This window comes from Bos grunniens, chromosome 21 (genome assembly GCF_055505025.1).
Source record: "Bos grunniens cultivar Pamir isolate PY7600 chromosome 21, Bosgru_T2T1.0, whole genome shotgun sequence".
Lineage (NCBI taxonomy): Eukaryota > Metazoa > Chordata > Mammalia > Artiodactyla > Bovidae > Bos > Bos grunniens.
The window spans coordinates 3,724,411-3,740,699 of record NC_141185.1 but is presented as its reverse complement, the minus strand read 5'-3'; the positions used below and the strand labels follow the sequence as shown (position 1 = coordinate 3,740,699).

General features: G+C 62.0%; 1 protein-coding gene across 1 annotated transcript in view; it reads left to right on the top strand.

Annotated features, from left to right (window-relative positions):
- DYNC1H1 (dynein cytoplasmic 1 heavy chain 1) overlaps positions 1-16,244 on the top strand; it is a 60,972-nt gene extending 44,728 nt beyond the window's left edge. Inside the window, exons 45-78 of the mRNA XM_086362887.1 lie at positions 5-119; positions 218-379; positions 510-724; positions 807-1,011; positions 2,004-2,177; positions 2,278-2,397; positions 2,565-2,685; positions 3,995-4,190; positions 4,557-4,674; positions 4,754-4,969; positions 5,254-5,466; positions 5,569-5,696; positions 7,221-7,374; positions 7,948-8,094; positions 8,198-8,348; positions 8,467-8,720; positions 8,816-8,950; positions 9,062-9,156; positions 9,264-9,438; positions 9,618-9,693; positions 10,350-10,510; positions 10,635-10,746; positions 10,842-10,902; positions 10,992-11,115; positions 11,208-11,321; positions 11,901-12,071; positions 12,152-12,369; positions 12,466-12,569; positions 13,857-14,068; positions 14,437-14,590; positions 14,984-15,126; positions 15,213-15,381; positions 15,573-15,700; positions 15,872-16,244. Of these exons, the coding sequence (XP_086219013.1) occupies positions 5-119; positions 218-379; positions 510-724; positions 807-1,011; positions 2,004-2,177; positions 2,278-2,397; positions 2,565-2,685; positions 3,995-4,190; positions 4,557-4,674; positions 4,754-4,969; positions 5,254-5,466; positions 5,569-5,696; positions 7,221-7,374; positions 7,948-8,094; positions 8,198-8,348; positions 8,467-8,720; positions 8,816-8,950; positions 9,062-9,156; positions 9,264-9,438; positions 9,618-9,693; positions 10,350-10,510; positions 10,635-10,746; positions 10,842-10,902; positions 10,992-11,115; positions 11,208-11,321; positions 11,901-12,071; positions 12,152-12,369; positions 12,466-12,569; positions 13,857-14,068; positions 14,437-14,590; positions 14,984-15,126; positions 15,213-15,381; positions 15,573-15,700; positions 15,872-16,000 (5,170 nt within the window). The 3' untranslated portion in view covers positions 16,001-16,244. The remainder of the gene's footprint in view (positions 1-4; positions 120-217; positions 380-509; positions 725-806; positions 1,012-2,003; positions 2,178-2,277; positions 2,398-2,564; positions 2,686-3,994; positions 4,191-4,556; positions 4,675-4,753; positions 4,970-5,253; positions 5,467-5,568; positions 5,697-7,220; positions 7,375-7,947; positions 8,095-8,197; positions 8,349-8,466; positions 8,721-8,815; positions 8,951-9,061; positions 9,157-9,263; positions 9,439-9,617; positions 9,694-10,349; positions 10,511-10,634; positions 10,747-10,841; positions 10,903-10,991; positions 11,116-11,207; positions 11,322-11,900; positions 12,072-12,151; positions 12,370-12,465; positions 12,570-13,856; positions 14,069-14,436; positions 14,591-14,983; positions 15,127-15,212; positions 15,382-15,572; positions 15,701-15,871) is intronic.
- The last annotated feature ends 45 nt before the right edge of the window (positions 16,245-16,289 follow it).

Here is a 16,289-nt window from a genome sequence, read left to right as displayed (position 1 = left end):
CCAGAATATTCCGTCAGCCTCAGGGCCACTTGCTTCTGATTGGCGTCAGTGGAGCGGGCAAAACCACCCTGTCGCGCTTCGTGGCCTGGATGAACGGGCTGAGCGTGTACCAGATTAAGGTAGGTCTGCCCGGAGTCCCTTGATCCCCACAGTGGATCCTTGCTCATGCACACAGCTCCTTGGGCGAGAACAGAGCTGACCCGCCCCGCTCCTGCAGGTCCACAGGAAATACACGGGCGAGGACTTCGATGAAGACCTCCGCACGGTGCTGCGGCGTTCTGGCTGTAAAAACGAGAAGATCGCGTTCATAATGGACGAGTCCAACGTTCTGGACTCTGGGTTCCTGGAGCGGATGAACACCCTGCTGGCCAACGGCGAGGTAACCCCTGATGTGCCGTGCGGGTCGCGCTCCGTGGTGCGGGCTCTGAGGACCAGCAGCCAGCCGCGCGGGTCGCGCTCCGCGGCGGGGCTCTGAGGACCAGCAGCCAGGGCGCTGTCCTGTCTCCCAGGTGCCCGGCCTCTTTGAGGGAGATGAGTACGCCACCCTGATGACCCAGTGTAAGGAGGGGGCCCAGAAGGAGGGCCTGATGCTGGACTCGCACGAGGAGCTGTACAAGTGGTTCACCAGCCAGGTCATCCGCAACCTGCACGTCGTCTTCACCATGAACCCGTCCTCTGAGGGCCTCAAGGACCGCGCGGCAACCTCCCCTGCGCTGTTCAACAGGTACGCCCACTGTGCCCGGCTCTGCTTTCCAGGGGCAGGCCCCGCCCTCGGGAGCTGCTCTGAGACATGGGCGTCTTTGCAGGTGTGTGTTGAACTGGTTTGGGGACTGGTCCACGGAAGCTCTGTATCAGGTTGGCAAAGAATTCACCAGTAAGATGGACCTGGAGAAGCCGAACTACATCGTGCCTGATTACATGCCGGTCGTGTACGACAAGCTGCCGCAGCCGCCCTCGCACCGCGAGGCCATCGTGAACAGCTGTGTGTTTGTTCACCAGACTCTTCACCAGGTGGGTTCTGTCTTGGGGTCATGGGAGAAGCGAAACTGACCACCGTACTGACTGGAACTGAGCTGATGTAGAAGTAGCCCCCAAGGCACCTCGGGTCTGACATTGAACCATTGCCCGGGAAAGAGTGCCTGGTTCTCGCCTGCTTCCTGCCTCTGCCAGCGACGCCTCACCTGCTTGGGGCCCAGCTGCATGTCCTTGGGCCGTCTGGCCCCCTCCCCACGTTGACTCCATCTGACGTGTCTTGTGGCCTCTTTCCAGGCCCACATCCTCCCCTGGCGCAGGGGCCATGGTTTCTCTGTGAAGGGCCAGCTGGTTGGTGTTTCAGGCCTCAGGGTCCCTGCTCGGCCTCCCCGCTCTGCAGCAGTGGTGCGAGAGCCTCGTGGCCGTGAGCGAGCGGGAGCCCCACGTGCAGAGGCCACCCTGCGGGGCGTGACCTGCTGGCCGCTGCCGGCTGCCTCTCCGTGAGCTCTCTGTATCAAAGGAGTGCAGTCTGCCCCATCAGAGGGGTCTGTGAAGAGCACTCTGACCTGCAGGCATCCTGTGGGCCCTGCCCTCCCGCTCCCACAGGCCACCTCCACCGCTCCCTGCCCTCTCCACACCTCCCTCCACCTGCGGGGACTGGAGATCTGCCTCACCCCTCTCGGTGCCGTTTCTTATTTTGGTTCTGCTGAAAATCAGCGGAAGGTAGAGGAGGCGCACTGATGCCTGTGTAGTGACGACTAGTGTTGGGGGTCTTTTCCTGGGAAGTACACCCCTGCAGCCACCAGCACCACCCTCCTCCTCTCGGAGAAGCAGGAGGAGAAAGCTCCGAGGTGGGAGGGCTTCTCGGCGTCTCATGGGAGGCAGCCGGACCCAGTCTCGAGTGATGGGACTCCTGAGGTCTGGAGTCATGCCACCACATCACACCAGCAGAACAGTCTCATTTTGAGGTTAAATCGCGATGTGTTGAGGCTAAATCACAGAGAACTAACACAGTCATCATGTTTCAAAAGGCGAACGCCCGGCTGGCAAAGCGAGGAGGCCGCACCATGGCCATCACGCCGCGCCACTACCTGGACTTCATCAACCACTACGCCAACCTGTTCCACGAGAAGCGGAGTGAGCTGGAGGAGCAGCAGATGCACCTGAACGTGGGGCTCAGGAAGATCAAGGAGACAGTCGACCAGGTGCGCAGCAGCGCGAGAGGCCCTCGCTGGGGGCGCCGGCCCGCGGGTGTAGGCGAGCCCTGCACGCTTCTGTCGCCCTGATGTGGCTCTCGCCCCTCAGGTGGAAGAGCTGCGTCGGGACCTCAGGATAAAGAGCCAGGAGCTGGAGGTGAAGAACGCAGCGGCCAACGACAAGCTGAAGAAGATGGTGAAGGACCAGCAGGAGGCCGAGAAGAAAAAGGTGCCGCTTCCTGTCCCGGGAACCGTAGCCTGTGTGGGCCGCCCGTCTCCGTCTCCCGGGTTTGTGTGCGCGTGTGTGTCCCAGGCGGCGTGAGGAGTGCTGTCTAGGGTTTCATTCAGCAAGTTAACCAGTGCTCACCCCAGAGCTGAGCCATGCTTTGTCTCTAGGTCATGAGCCAAGAAATTCAGGAGCAGCTGCACAAGCAGCAGGAGGTCATTGCAGACAAGCAGATGAGCGTGAAGGAGGACCTGGATAAGGTGGAGCCGGCTGTCATCGAGGCCCAGAATGGTGTGTGCTCGCCGCGGGGGCCTCGCGTTGGGGAGGGCGGGGGGCAGCAGGGCTCCCCGCAGGTCCCGGTGTTGTACATCCCCGAAAGCATCAGTGATAGGTCTCAGAAACCTCCTCTAACTACTTCAGACTGTCCTCATCTCTGAAAACGAAGTCCCCGTGGAGCTAGTCCACTTTTCCCATGCACGCATGCCAAGGTGCTTCAGTCGTGTCCAACTCTTTGTGAGCTCATGGACAGTAGCCCACCAGGCTCCTCTGTCCATGGGATTCTCCAGGCAAGAATACTGGAGTGGGTTGCCCTCCTCCAGGGGATCTTCCTGACCCAGGGATCAAACCCACGTCTCTTACATCTCCTGCATTGCAGGCGGGTTCTTTACCGCTAGCGCCAGCTGGGCCCTTTTTATGAGAAAAAGTTAACAAGATAAGTTTTTCATCAAAACATTCTCTTAACCTGGTAATGATTTCCTAAGTACACTGTTTGCAAATCCTCGGCTTGAATTCCATGTAGGGATGTCATGAAGCATGCAGTTTTGCTCTAACTGTTAAGAGTGTCGTGGTCGAGGCCGGCAGTGACGAGTCTAACACCGGCAGCCTCCTCCCCGCCTCCTCTTGCACCCCGGCTGCTGGGACACGTGCAGGAGGAGATGGTGACGCGCGCCCCTGTCCTTGTCTGCCCCGCACCGGGAGCGGCCTTCACCCCGGCCTTCCCGCCCACCAGCCTCAGACTTGTTTCGGGTCACCTGACGGCTTGTAGTCTTCACACCACAGAGGACTGGCGGTGACCTTCCAAACTGTGGGTTTTCATTGAGTTGGATTTGGATGAGGATTTAGGTCTCACCTGCCAAATGATCACTTTTAAAAGTGTTTTAATGAAAGTTCAGACTGGGAAAAAACGCACGTTTCTGCTTGTGGAACATGTTGGCCAATTTTTTTGAACTGTTAATTCCACATCTTCAGCCAGCCAGTAAAGACAAGTACTAAAGTGTGGACTGAAGATATCTTTGTTTAATGGGTGTAACATAAATGAGCAATCTCATTCTTTAAAAGAGTATTTACATCTTTACAGAGGTAAAGGAGTCAGGGTTTGTGAGGCGTTTGTGCAGATACTCTCCATTTTCCAGAACGTGGCGATCTGGGCTCAGTACCGGAAGGTCTTAGTAGTTGTTTTGGCCGCTGCAGCTACTCCAGAGGGTTTTAAGACAGGCCGTCCCACATTGGCTCAGCTCTCCTGCGCGGGCACCCCTCTCTGCTGGGAGTTGCGGCGTCGCTGTGGTCTGGCCCCCCTCACCGCCCCTTCCCTCGTGCCCAGCCGTGAAGTCCATCAAGAAGCAGCACCTGGTGGAGGTGCGGTCCATGGCCAACCCTCCTGCCGCCGTGAAGCTGGCGCTTGAGTCCATCTGCCTGCTGCTGGGGGAGAGCACGACGGACTGGAAGCAGATCCGCTCCATCATCATGAGAGAGAACTTCATTCCCACCATCGTCAACTTCTCCGCCGAGGAGATCAGGTGGGCGGGCCCGGGCTTCTCCTTTCTGCTGGGGCCTGGGCGTCTCTGACATGGCCTCCAAGGGAGGCCGTGTCAGCTCACGGGTCACACAGACGCCTCTCCAGGCCATTTCCACCCCAGAGAGCCAGATTCCCTCCCCTCGTTCCTGACAGCAGTTCTCTGATCCCTTGCCCCTGCTATCCCCACAAGTGGCTGGGAGCGCAGAGCTGGCCCCGGGGAGCAGGGAAGGGGTGGGAGCGAGAGCCATGGCCTGGAGTGTCCTCCGTGGTCACCAGGGCGGCAGAGGGGAACTGGCTTTTGATTTCCGAAAAGCTCCTCTTCACTTAGGGCCTCCACATGCTTAGAAACACAGCTCTTCTTTTGCAGTGATGCCATAAGGGAGAAGATGAAGAAGAACTACATGTCCAACCCCAGCTACAACTACGAAATCGTCAACCGGGCCTCCCTGGCCTGCGGGCCTATGGTGAAATGGGCCATTGCGCAGGTGAGCAGCCCCACCAGGAGCCCCGGGCAAGGGCCTCCTCACCCAGTCGTGTCTAAAATCCACCCGTCCGCCTCGGCAGCTTAACTACGCCGACATGTTGAAGCGCGTGGAGCCGCTGCGCAACGAGCTGCAGAAGCTGGAGGATGACGCCAAGGACAACCAGCAGAAGGCCAACGAGGTGGAGCAGATGATCCGTGACCTGGAGGCCAGCATCGCCCGCTACAAGGAGGAGTATGCGGTGCTCATCTCCGAGGCCCAGGCCATCAAGGCGGACCTGGCGGCCGTGGAAGCCAAGGTCGGGTTGTGCTTGGGAGGCGGGTTTCCTGCCGCCCCGGCAGCGCTACCTCTGCGCGGGCTTGCCTTGTGGCTCACCTGGTAAAGAATCTGCCTGCAAGGCGGGAGACCTGGGTTTGATCCCTGGGTTGGGAAGATTCCCTGGAGAAGGGAAAGGCTACCCACTCCAGCATTCTGGCCTGGAGAATTTCATGGACGGCACAGTCCATGGGGTCGCATAGAGTCGGACACGACTGAGCGACTTTCACTTCACTGACTGACTAACCTGTTTGATTTTCCTTTTAGGTGAACCGGAGCACAGCTCTTCTGAAGAGCTTGTCTGCCGAACGGGAACGGTGGGAGAAGACGAGTGAAACGTTCAAGAACCAGATGTCCACCATCGCCGGGGACTGTCTCCTGTCAGCCGCCTTTATCGCTTACGCAGGTTACTTCGATCAGCAGATGCGCCAGAACTTGTTTACCACCTGGTCCCATCACCTCCAGCAAGCCAACATCCAGGTAACTGTCTGCAGAGACTCTCAGGAAGGCAGGGGCTGACGTGAGGGTCCGTGAGCTCTCAGTGGCCTCACCGGAAGCCGCGCCATCCGCTCCCCCTCTCAGTTCCGCACAGATATCGCGAGGACGGAGTACCTGTCCAACGCCGATGAGCGTCTCCGCTGGCAGGCCAGCTCCCTCCCTGCGGACGACCTGTGCACGGAAAACGCCATCATGCTGAAGAGGTTCAACAGGTAGCGTGCTCGTGCGCGGCGAGGGGTGGGGAGGGTGCGTGGGGAGTGCTCCCGCTACCTGTGGAAGAGGTGAGCAGATCAGGCTGGGCCGGCAGGCTCGCCTCTGACGGCGGGCTCTGCGCGGTCTCCTTCGTCCCTGTGTTGTGACTGTCCACAGTGACCCTCCCTGAGTGGCCCCCCTGTGACTTTGTGAAATTGATGTGCTTGGCTCTGTGAAAACAGACACTCTCTTAAAATACTGTGAGAACTGAAAGCATCTGGCTGGAGTTAAGGGAAATTGCTGCCTGGTTTTGGCTTAAGGAGGCTGGAGTCAGAAGAGGAACAGGCCTGCCGCGGAGGGGGCTGACAGTGACGTCCGGGCATCCCCAGGCCTGAGCCCGCGCAGAGGTCCCCTGGTGGACCCTCCCTCATCCATGGCAGCTCCCAAACCCAGGCACCCTGGGTTTTCTTTCTGTTTTGAAAACCAAGCCCCGGGTTCCTGTCTCATCGTATCTGTACCTCTCGCTGTGTGTCGCTGTCCCCGGGGTCCAAAGAGGAGCCGACCGTCAGGTCTCAGAGGGCCTCGCTGGGGGCGCTGGCGGGCATGTCCACGCCGTGCGTCCTGGTGGGTCAGGGTGAGGGCTGCACTCACCTGTGCGAGAGTGCACACTGCAGCGCCCGTCCCACAGAGCCTGCACGCGTGAACGTTCACGAGGACAGCGTGTATCCTAGCAAAGGCCCAGAAGTGCCTCAGACGCCCCTCGTCCGGGCCAGTGACAAGGTCACTGTGTGTCTCCCCCTACCCCGGCAGGAAGCTGGGAGCCCTTCGTCCAGAGTCCCACACGGGGGCAGCTGCAGCAGATGGCAGTGCCGGCTGGTGTGCTCCGGGGCCGTGTGTGTCTACAAATGGCCTGAACCTCCTCTGTGTACACAGAGCAGAAACCAGAGGCTGACGGGTGGAGGGGGGAGGGCTCTCCCCACCTGCCCTTTTGTAGCCTCTGAATTCTGTACAATCGCGCGTAGTGTTACGTTATTTTTAAGAAACCTGAATTGGCTGTGTGACCCTGAACAGAGGACGTTGGCCCCTTTGTGGCTCGTCTCCTCCTTTATAAATAAGCCTGGTGTGGCGATCACACCTGTCTCACAGGGTTGCCGTGAGCACTGAGTGGGAGGGTCCGGCACACCTGCAGCTCATGAGTCTGCGGGACAGGGGTGCCAGTTCCTGCTCTCCAGGAGTCTGCCCCGTGGGCCAGCGAACCCACCCAGCCAGCCGAGCGCCTGTGCTCGGCCTTCACGGAGCGGCGTCCTTGCCCCAGAGAGACTAGCGCTTTGGCGTTAGCCCTTCTGAGCAGTCTGCTTGAGTCACCGCCCCCACAGGAGGTCCTCAGAAGGAGGATTTTAGCACCAAGCTATGGGTCACGTGGTCTCTTCTGTAAACCTGGAGCCCACATCTGCGCCTGGGACACCTCCCCATCGCCCTGCCGGGCCCTGCCGTCATGTCCTTGGGCTCCCCTGGCATCTGACCGGTCCTTGGCCCATCCTCAGGTACCCGCTGATCATCGATCCCTCGGGGCAGGCCACAGAGTTCATCATGAACGAGTACAAGGACCGGAAGATCACGCGGACCAGCTTCCTGGACGACGCCTTCAGGAAGAACCTGGAGAGCGCGCTGAGGTTCGGCAACCCCCTCCTGGTCCAGGTGTGTGCCCCCGCCGCCAGAGGGAAGGCCTTCGGGCCGGGTCAGTGATCTGCAACACAGCTGACACGCGTCGCAAAGCACGGTGCTGCCTTCTGGGCTTTGTGAGAAAGGGCTCCCTGGCAGTCCAGTGGTTAGGACTCAGCACTTTCACTGCTGGGGTGTGGAGTTGGTCTCTGGTTGGGGACCTAAGATCCCACCAGCCACGCGGCACAGCCCAAAAAGAAAAAAAAGCAGGGATAAAGCTGTGAGACAGCGCCATAGAAACCCAGCAGAAGCAGTGTTTGCCCTCTAACTCCACTTAGTCTGGACGGCCCCATCCCCTGGGGCTCTGAGACCTGTGCTGAGCTGTGGCCACCCTGCTGAGCACCCTGCTCAGCAGTGTGAGCAAGGAGCAGAGCCCTTCATCTGCTGAAGTAGACGTGGGTGCCTAGCGGCCACGTGTCACTCAGCACAGGTCTAAACCACTGGGAGCTGCTGGGGAGGTGTGTTTATCTGGAGCAGGAATCAGTTACATGTGGGTGGAAATACTCTCTGTGAAACGCGCTGCTAACGACACCTCACGCACGCACGCAGGATGTGGAGAGCTACGACCCCGTTCTGAACCCAGTCCTGAACCGTGAAGTCCGGCGGACAGGGGGCAGAGTGCTGATCACGCTCGGCGACCAGGACATCGACTTGTCGCCGTCCTTCGTCATCTTCCTGTCCACTCGCGATCCCACCGTAAGGCCCCGGGCAGCTGCCCACCCCACGGAGACGGGGCAGCGACGGGTAGGGCGCTGGACGCGACGACGCTGACCGGCTGCCCCGCCGCCCCTCCTGGCAGGTCGAGTTCCCCCCTGACCTCTGCTCCCGGGTGACCTTCGTCAACTTCACCGTGACTCGTAGCAGCCTGCAGAGCCAGTGCCTCAACGAAGTCCTCAAGGCAGAGAGACCCGACGTGGACGAGAAACGGTCCGACCTTCTGAAACTCCAAGGTACGGCTCCGGGTCCCTGGCTCTCGGTGCGTGTGGGGCTGAGCTTCCCCGGGATGAGGTGCCCCGGCCCGCGTCACGGCAGCACCAGGGTGAACTCTGCGACTTCTGGTCATTTCAGGGGAGTTTCAGCTGCGCCTGCGTCAGCTGGAGAAGTCTCTGCTGCAAGCTCTGAACGAGGTCAAGGGCCGCATCCTGGACGACGACACGATCATCACGACGCTGGAGAACCTCAAGAGGGAGGCCGCTGAGGTGACCAGGAAGGTGGAGGAGACGGACATCGTGATGCAGGAGGTGGAGACCGTGTCCCAGCAGTACCTGCCACTGTCCACCGCCTGCAGCAGCATCTACTTCACCATGGAGTCGCTCAAGCAGGTGGGCGGGCTGCGCCGGGGCTTCCCCCCCAACCCCCACCACCCCACCCCCACCACCCGCGCACGCGCACTCACGGCCCCCTCCACCGCCTCCAGATCCACTTCCTGTACCAGTACTCACTGCAGTTCTTCCTGGACATCTACCACAACGTCCTGTACGAGAACCCCAACCTGAAGGGCGTCACCGACCACACCCAGCGCCTGTCCATCATCACCAAGGATCTCTTCCAGGTACAGCGCGGGCCGGCTGCCCCGGCGTGGGGTGCGCCTCGGGCGGGGGGCGGGGATGCGTGCTCCAGGGACGGCGGTGTTCCAATGGCGCACTGCGCGGCGTGTCTCCAGGTGGCGTTCAACCGCGTGGCCCGAGGCATGCTGCACCAGGACCACATCACCTTCGCCATGCTGCTGGCCAGGATCAAGCTCAAGGGCACCGTCGGGTGAGTCAGCTGCCCTAGCGCGGTGCCCCCAGAGGACGCGGTTGTCTCGGTGACAGCAGACGGGACCCCTGCCGAGAGGCCCTGGCTGACAGCTGCCCCCTCTCCAGGGAGCCCACCTACGACGCGGAATTCCAGCACTTCCTGAGGGGGAAGGAGATCGTGCTGAGCGCGGGCTCGACACCCAAGATCCAGGGCCTGACCGGGGAGCAGGCCGAGGCCGTGGTGAGGCTGAGCTGCCTGCCCGCCTTCAAGGATCTGATCGCCAAGGTCCAGGCGGACGAGGTGAGGGTCCGGTGAGCGTCCCCGGCGGGAGCTGGCCTCCTCCCAGGGAGTCTCCTGTCCTGTAAAGCCCAGAACTTCGTGTTGTGTTCTCTCCCGTCAAACGTCGGACACGTCAGTCCAACCGCTCTGCCCAGAGGTGGGCAGAGCCCACGGTGATGCGTCCTCTGTTGTCCCCGTAGCAATTCGGCATCTGGCTGGACAGCAGCTCCCCCGAGCAGACCGTGCCATACCTCTGGAGCGAGGAGAACCCTGCAAGTAAGCCCTTGGGGCCTGCCTCATTGTGGCCGTCCGAACCTGGGCGTGGAATGCACTTCGCTGGCTGAACGCAGGGACGGCCAGGGACAGAAAGTCACTGATTCCTGAGATTCGCATCTCAGTGTTAGAACCTGTGGGGGTGGCTTGGACATGGGAAAGCAAAAAATTTTCAGTTCCTGTTGCAACTCTTTTTGAAAGACTGAGAGGAATAGCCAGAAGGTCCCTGCCCGGGGTTAGGCGTTAGGAGAAGGGGGCTGTTTCTGAGTATGAGGCTCTGGGCCAGCCGGGTCCCGGGAGGGGGTGCGGGGGGCGGGGTTCAGCATGGACACAGGTTGGCGGTGGCTACCGGGTCTCTCGGGCTCTTTGGAGTCCTTCCTGAGCGGGCTCCACGTGGTCATTCAGAGTCAGTAGCCACCCGTCACCCACGGAGGGCCCTGGGCGGAGGTCTTGTCACAGCTGTGTCCAGAGGGTGCTGTGGTGAGGTGGGGTGCTGGCGATTCACAGGCAGAGAGGAAGAGGGGGTGTCCTGATCTCTGCGGTGTTGTTTGAGCAGAGTGTTGCCCCACTGTTTGTGGGGCAGGGGCCTGTGGCAGGGACAGCTGGGGGGCTGTCTCAGGCCTGTGCTGTCGCCGACCCTCCTCCCGGCCTCGTTCCAGCTCCCATCGGGCAGGCCATCCACCGCCTGCTCCTGATCCAGGCCTTCCGCCCCGACCGCATGCTGGCCATGGCGCACATGTTTGTGTCCACCAACCTCGGGGAGTCCTTCATGTCCATCATGGAGCAGCCGCTCGACCTGACCCACATCGTGGACACAGAGGTGCGCGCCGGCCCCGTGGGCGCTGAGCTGCCCGTCTGCATGAGCCCCCAAAGGGCCCTGCCCCTCGACGGGCTCACTGTTGGCGGGCCTCCCCCTCACCAAAGCCCGACTCCCCGGTCTGCAGGTCAAGCCGAACACGCCCGTCCTGATGTGCTCTGTGCCCGGGTACGACGCCAGCGGGCATGTGGAGGACCTTGCTGCCGAGCAGAACACGCAGATCACGTCCATTGCCATTGGTAAGGGCAGTCGGTCTGTCCCCTCCCCGGGACTTCACGGTGGGGGGCGCTAGAGTCCAAGTCCGCCTGCTGACCCTTCAGCTGTCTGTTACCAGGCTCTACAGAAGGCTTTAACCAGGCAGACAAAGCAATAAACACAGCTGTGAAGTCGGGCAGGTAGGCTGCTTTGGTTTTGCTTCATGAGGCCCGAGTCCCCAAGGATTCCGGCCAGAGACGTGAGGCTGCGGCCTTTTCCCTGCCCACAGGTGGGTGATGCTAAAGAACGTCCACCTGGCCCCGGGCTGGCTGATGCAGCTGGAGAAGAAGCTGCACTCGCTGCAGCCGCATGCCTGCTTCAGGCTCTTCCTCACCATGGAGATCAACCCCAAGGTGCGGGGACCGAGGGCACTGGCCTGGCACCGGGCGGGGGTGGGGCGGCAGAGCCGAGCGCTCACGGGCAGCGGGCCCCGTGTGCCCCTCAGGTGCCCGTGAACCTGCTCCGAGCCGGCCGCATCTTCGTGTTCGAGCCACCCCCGGGCGTGAAGGCCAACATGCTGAGGACCTTCAGCAGCATCCCTGTGTCTCGGATATGCAAGGTGAGTGCCGCTGAGCTTGCTGTCGGGCTGGGGTGCGGGGCCGCACAGACATCTGGGCGCCAAGCTGAGGCCAGGGCTTGTGGGCGGGAGGAGGGGGTCGTGGCAGGAATTTTGCATCACAGGACTTCCCTGGAGGCCCAGTGGCTAAGCATCTGTACTTCTCCTGCAGGGGACCTGGGCCCAGTCCCTGCTCAGAGAGCTAAAATCCCACATACCACACGACGTGGCATTAAAAAAATAAAATTATCTACCAATTTTGTGTTTCTTAAGTCCTCTTTTATTTTGGGCCATAATCCACCCTTTCTGCCATTTTTAGAAACTTGTCTTCTGTGTACTTTCCTGTTGGCTGTATCATTTAGCTTAGCAGTGTAATCAGGAACACATCTTTATTAACAGAAAACTTGGTGTGGTTTTCTCCTAGCAACACCATTCGCATTAATGACTGAGGTCAGGGTGCCCCCAGTGTGAGTACGCGCAGAGCACTTTTTAAGACCTTGACTGCAGCAAGCCCCGGACTGTCTTCTTAGTTAGAACGGGCCTACATCCCGATGACCCTGTTCTTGCTAACTTCCCACCTAGTCTCCCAACGAGCGTGCTCGCTTGTACTTCCTGCTGGCCTGGTTCCACGCCGTCATCCAGGAGCGCTTACGATACGCACCCCTGGGCTGGTCGAAGAAGTATGAGTTCGGGGAGTCTGACCTGCGCTCGGCCTGCGACACGGTGGACACGTGGCTGGACGACACAGCCAAGGCAAGCACGGGCCGCGCCGTGGGAGGGGCCCGTGAGGCCGCCGCTTCCGCCCCAGCCGTGACCCGCCTCTCCTCCCACAGGGGAGACAGAACATCTCGCCGGACAAGATCCCCTGGTCCGCGCTCAAGACCCTGATGGCCCAGTCCATCTATGGCGGCCGGGTGGACAACGAGTTCGACCAGCGTCTGCTCAACACCTTCCTGGAGCGCCTGTTCACCACCCGGAGTTTCGACAGTGAGTTCAAGCTGGCCTGCAAGGTCGACGGGCACAAGGACATCCAGATGCCGGACGGCATCAGGTGCGTGCCCTCCCCACCACCACCATGGGGCAGGGGGCCAGGGCACCGGGCACTTCCGCCCACGGTAACGTGTTAACCGGCGTGCTGCTGTTCCAGGCGAGAGGAGTTCGTGCAGTGGGTGGAGCTGCTGCCCGACACGCAGACGCCCTCCTGGCTGGGCCTGCCCAACAACGCCGAGAAGGTTCTCCTCACCACGCAGGGTGGGTACCCCCGCCCACTGGCCAGCCGGGCACTCCTCCTCCGACCAGCCCCCGGGAGGCAGGGAAACCCTCGGCCCAGGCGGTGTGTGTTCTGCAGCCTCCGTTCTGGGACACGGGCTCGGGAGCTAGTACATGGGGTCTGGAGATTGCACTTAGATTTCTGTTTTGGGTTCAGAAGTGATGTCGTCTTTCCTCCTGTTCAATTTCTTTTAAGTTCCTGGCATTAAGTGACGTCTTAGAACTGTTAGTCTCTTTCTAGAAGGTATTTTTACTAGAACTTCAAGACTAGTCAAGAGATCATTTAACGCAGTGGTTCTCAAAGTGTGGTCCCTAGACCAACAGCCTCAGACGGACTGCAGCTTTAGAGATGCAGGTCCTCGGGCCCCACCCTTCCCTGGGCATCCGAACTAGGGGTGCCAGGACACTCACAGGTGTGAGAAGTGCTCTGACCCAGGCTTCTCTTTACTGGAGAAGACTGTCGTGCCCGAAGCCACACAGCTGGGGAACAGGACAGGCCCTCGATTCAGCTCTGTAACGAGGACCCCTAGCTGTGGGGCCCGCCTCCAGCCTGAGGACCACCTTGACTCAAGCCTCTCGCTGTGGGGTCGAGGCGGTGGGCCCCATGGTGACCACGAGGGAGGTCGGGCTGTCTGCGGTTGAGTCTGGATTTAGTTGGGGCGCAGGGGAGGGTCTGAGGCGGGGGCCTGGGTGGGCGCCCTCCTGTGCAGAAGCGCGTGCTCAGAGCATGCAGAGTGCCGACTCCGGTGCCTCCTGCCGGGAGTAGCTTCGGGGTCCCCTCGGCACCGCAGCGAAGGTGTCTGAGCCCCAGTAAAGCCAGAGCTCTGCAGAGAAGCTCGCCCCCAGGCCCGTGCAGGAGGCCCTGGGCTAAGGGTGCCCAAGGTCGTGTGTCCCACCTGGAGGCTGTGAGGTTTGAGCCCCAGGGGCCCGGCCAGGGAACAGCTCAGCGCTGGACTCGGAGGGAGCTCTCTCTGGGGCCAGGACCCTGGGCACAGGCCGAGCCCGGGGCACTCAGGAGGCCACCTGCTCCCCGATGACCGTGGACGCGTGAGCCTTGGCGCCGTCTCTGGTGTCTGCGCGCAGCCTCGGTGCGGCCCCAGCGGTCGTGGCTCCACCCGTGGCGTTGGGCCTTCTCCCCGGCCAGCCTGCCCTCGGTGCCATAGGGACGGGTGCCCGCAGGGCACCTCACGGGGCGCAGGGCCCCCGGGTAGACGCGCAGGGAGGCCTCCGCGCTCAGCCTGTCCCCACCACGCCCCTGCCCCCGCCCAGGTGTGGACATGATCAGCAAGATGCTGAAGATGCAGATGCTGGAGGACGAGGACGACCTGGCCTACGCGGAGACGGAGAAGAAGGCGCGGCCTGACTCCTCGTCCGACGGGCGCCCCGCCTGGATGCGGACGCTGCACACCACCGCCTCCAACTGGCTGCACCTCATCCCGCAGACGCTCAGCCACCTCAAGCGCACGGTGGAGAACATCAAGGTGGCGGCCCCGCGCCTCGGGCCTGGGGCTGGGGCGGCCCTCCCGGGTGGGGCTGGGCCGGGCGGGTGAGTGCTGTCTCAGGGCAGGTGTGCGCCTGGGCCAAGCCGGAGGGCCCAGCCTGGAACGCCCGAGAGTGGAGGAGGTCAGTGACCCTCCGGGACGCAGGGGTGCTTCCCCGTCTTCACAGGGTGGTCCGGAGCTGCTGTGGTCAGGCGCCCACAGCTTCACACCGAGTCTAGTTCAAGGTCGAGTTCCAGCAGTGCTGCAAACCCAGGGCTCCCGAGGCCGAGTTACTGCCAGTTTCCTTCCTCTTCTCCGATCCCCCTCCCCGCTCCACCCCAGCCTTCTGTCTCTCCCTACGACCGTAGGATCCTCTGTTCCGATTCTTTGAGAGAGAAGTGAAAATGGGTGCCAAGTTGCTCCAGGACGTGCGCCAGGACCTTGCCGACGTGGTGCAGGTGTGCGAGGGCAGGAAGAAGCAGACCAACTACCTCCGCACGCTCATCAACGAGCTGGTGAAAGGTGGGCAGCTGGGGGCTCCCGGGAGCTCAGGAGGGCAGCTCGGCACCCACCCCGACCCCCCGCCGGGCCCACACTCCCAGGACCTGGCTCCTGCTGCCTCCACTGAGCATCTGCCAGGACCTTGCCTCGCCTTCCGTGGTTCTAGGACCGAGGGAGGGCAGGGCGAGGCCCCAGGTGTCTCACCTGGCCGCACCGCCCGAGAGGGGGTGTCTGCAGCTGTGGTTCCTCGGGGCGGTCGTGCTCCCCCCTCACTCCCCCGGGGGTCACGCACACTGGGTGTGGAGCAGGTGTGGGGGTGCACCGGCCAAGGGAGGCTGTGGAGCCCACACGGGGGGCCCGCCAGCGCTCGGCAGAGGGGCTGTGGGCACTGACGCGGGCGGGCCCTCCCTGCAGGGATCCTGCCCCGGAGCTGGTCACACTACACGGTGCCCGCCGGCATGACCGTCATCCAGTGGGTCTCTGACTTCAGCGAGCGGGTCAAGCAGCTGCAGAGCATCTCGCAGGCGGCCGCCTCCGGGGGCGCCAAGGAGCTGAAGGTGCGGGCGGCTCTCCAAGGCCGCTGCGGGCCTGGGCGGGGGCCCTCAGGGGGAGGCCGGCCCTAACCCGCAGCTCTCTCCTCCAGAACATCCACGTGTGCCTGGGCGGCCTGTTCGTGCCCGAGGCCTACATCACCGCCACCCGGCAGTACGTGGCCCAGGCCAACAGCTGGTCCCTGGAGGAGCTCTGCCTGGAGGTGAACGTCACCACCTCCCAGGGTGCCACACTGGACGCCTGCAGCTTTGGGGTCACCGGTGAGCGGGGGTGCTCCCGCCCAGCTTCCCTCAGGCCCCCCTGCCCCGTCCCCAGCCTGCGGCTCAGCCACCGCCCCTCACGGGCTGCCTGCTAGCGGTGCCCGCGTGGCCATGCCTGGTTAGTGCCCCCAGGCTGTGCCCACGCAACAGAGCCCCCCGGGGTCCTGACCGCCCCACCCCCACCCCCACAGGCCTGAAGCTCCAAGGGGCCACGTGTGGCAACAACAAGCTGTCGCTCTCCAACGCCATCTCCACCGTCCTCCCCCTGACGCAGCTGCGCTGGGTCAAGCAGACAAACGCAGAGAAGAAGGCGAACGTGGTGAGCGCCCCTTCCCTCCTCCGTGATCAGGTGACTCCGTGGTCGCCCCCTGGGCACTAGGGCTGTGTCCCCGCCGTGGCCCCCCAGGGGACTCGCACCGCTCCCTTCTCGGGTGGGCCCCGCCCCCGGGGCTGCCTCCCCTCGCACAGCCAGCACCCCGCCTTCTCCCAGGTGACCCTGCCTGTCTACCTGAACTTCACCCGCGCCGACCTCATCTTCACGGTCGACTTCGAGATCGCCACCAAGGAGGACCCGCGGAGCTTCTACGAGCGCGGCGTGGCCGTGCTCTGCACTGAGTGAGCTGCCTTCCAGTCCCCTTGTGTGACAGTGATTGATACTTAACGTTATTCATTATGAAAGCCTACGGAAGGTTCACTGTTTAAAGTGTACGGACTTGTCAAGGCAACGTCGCTGGTGCGAGGCTGAAAGCTGCAGGACGTGGAAAAAAGCCGGACGGTTGGGAGGTGGAGCTGGGAGGGACCCAGGGCCGCGGTTCTGAGGGCCGAGGCGGGGCTTGTTTTATGAAATAAAACACTAAGCATGACTTGGCTCCGGCCTCTCGTCTCATCTCTGGCTTTGGGGGACACCC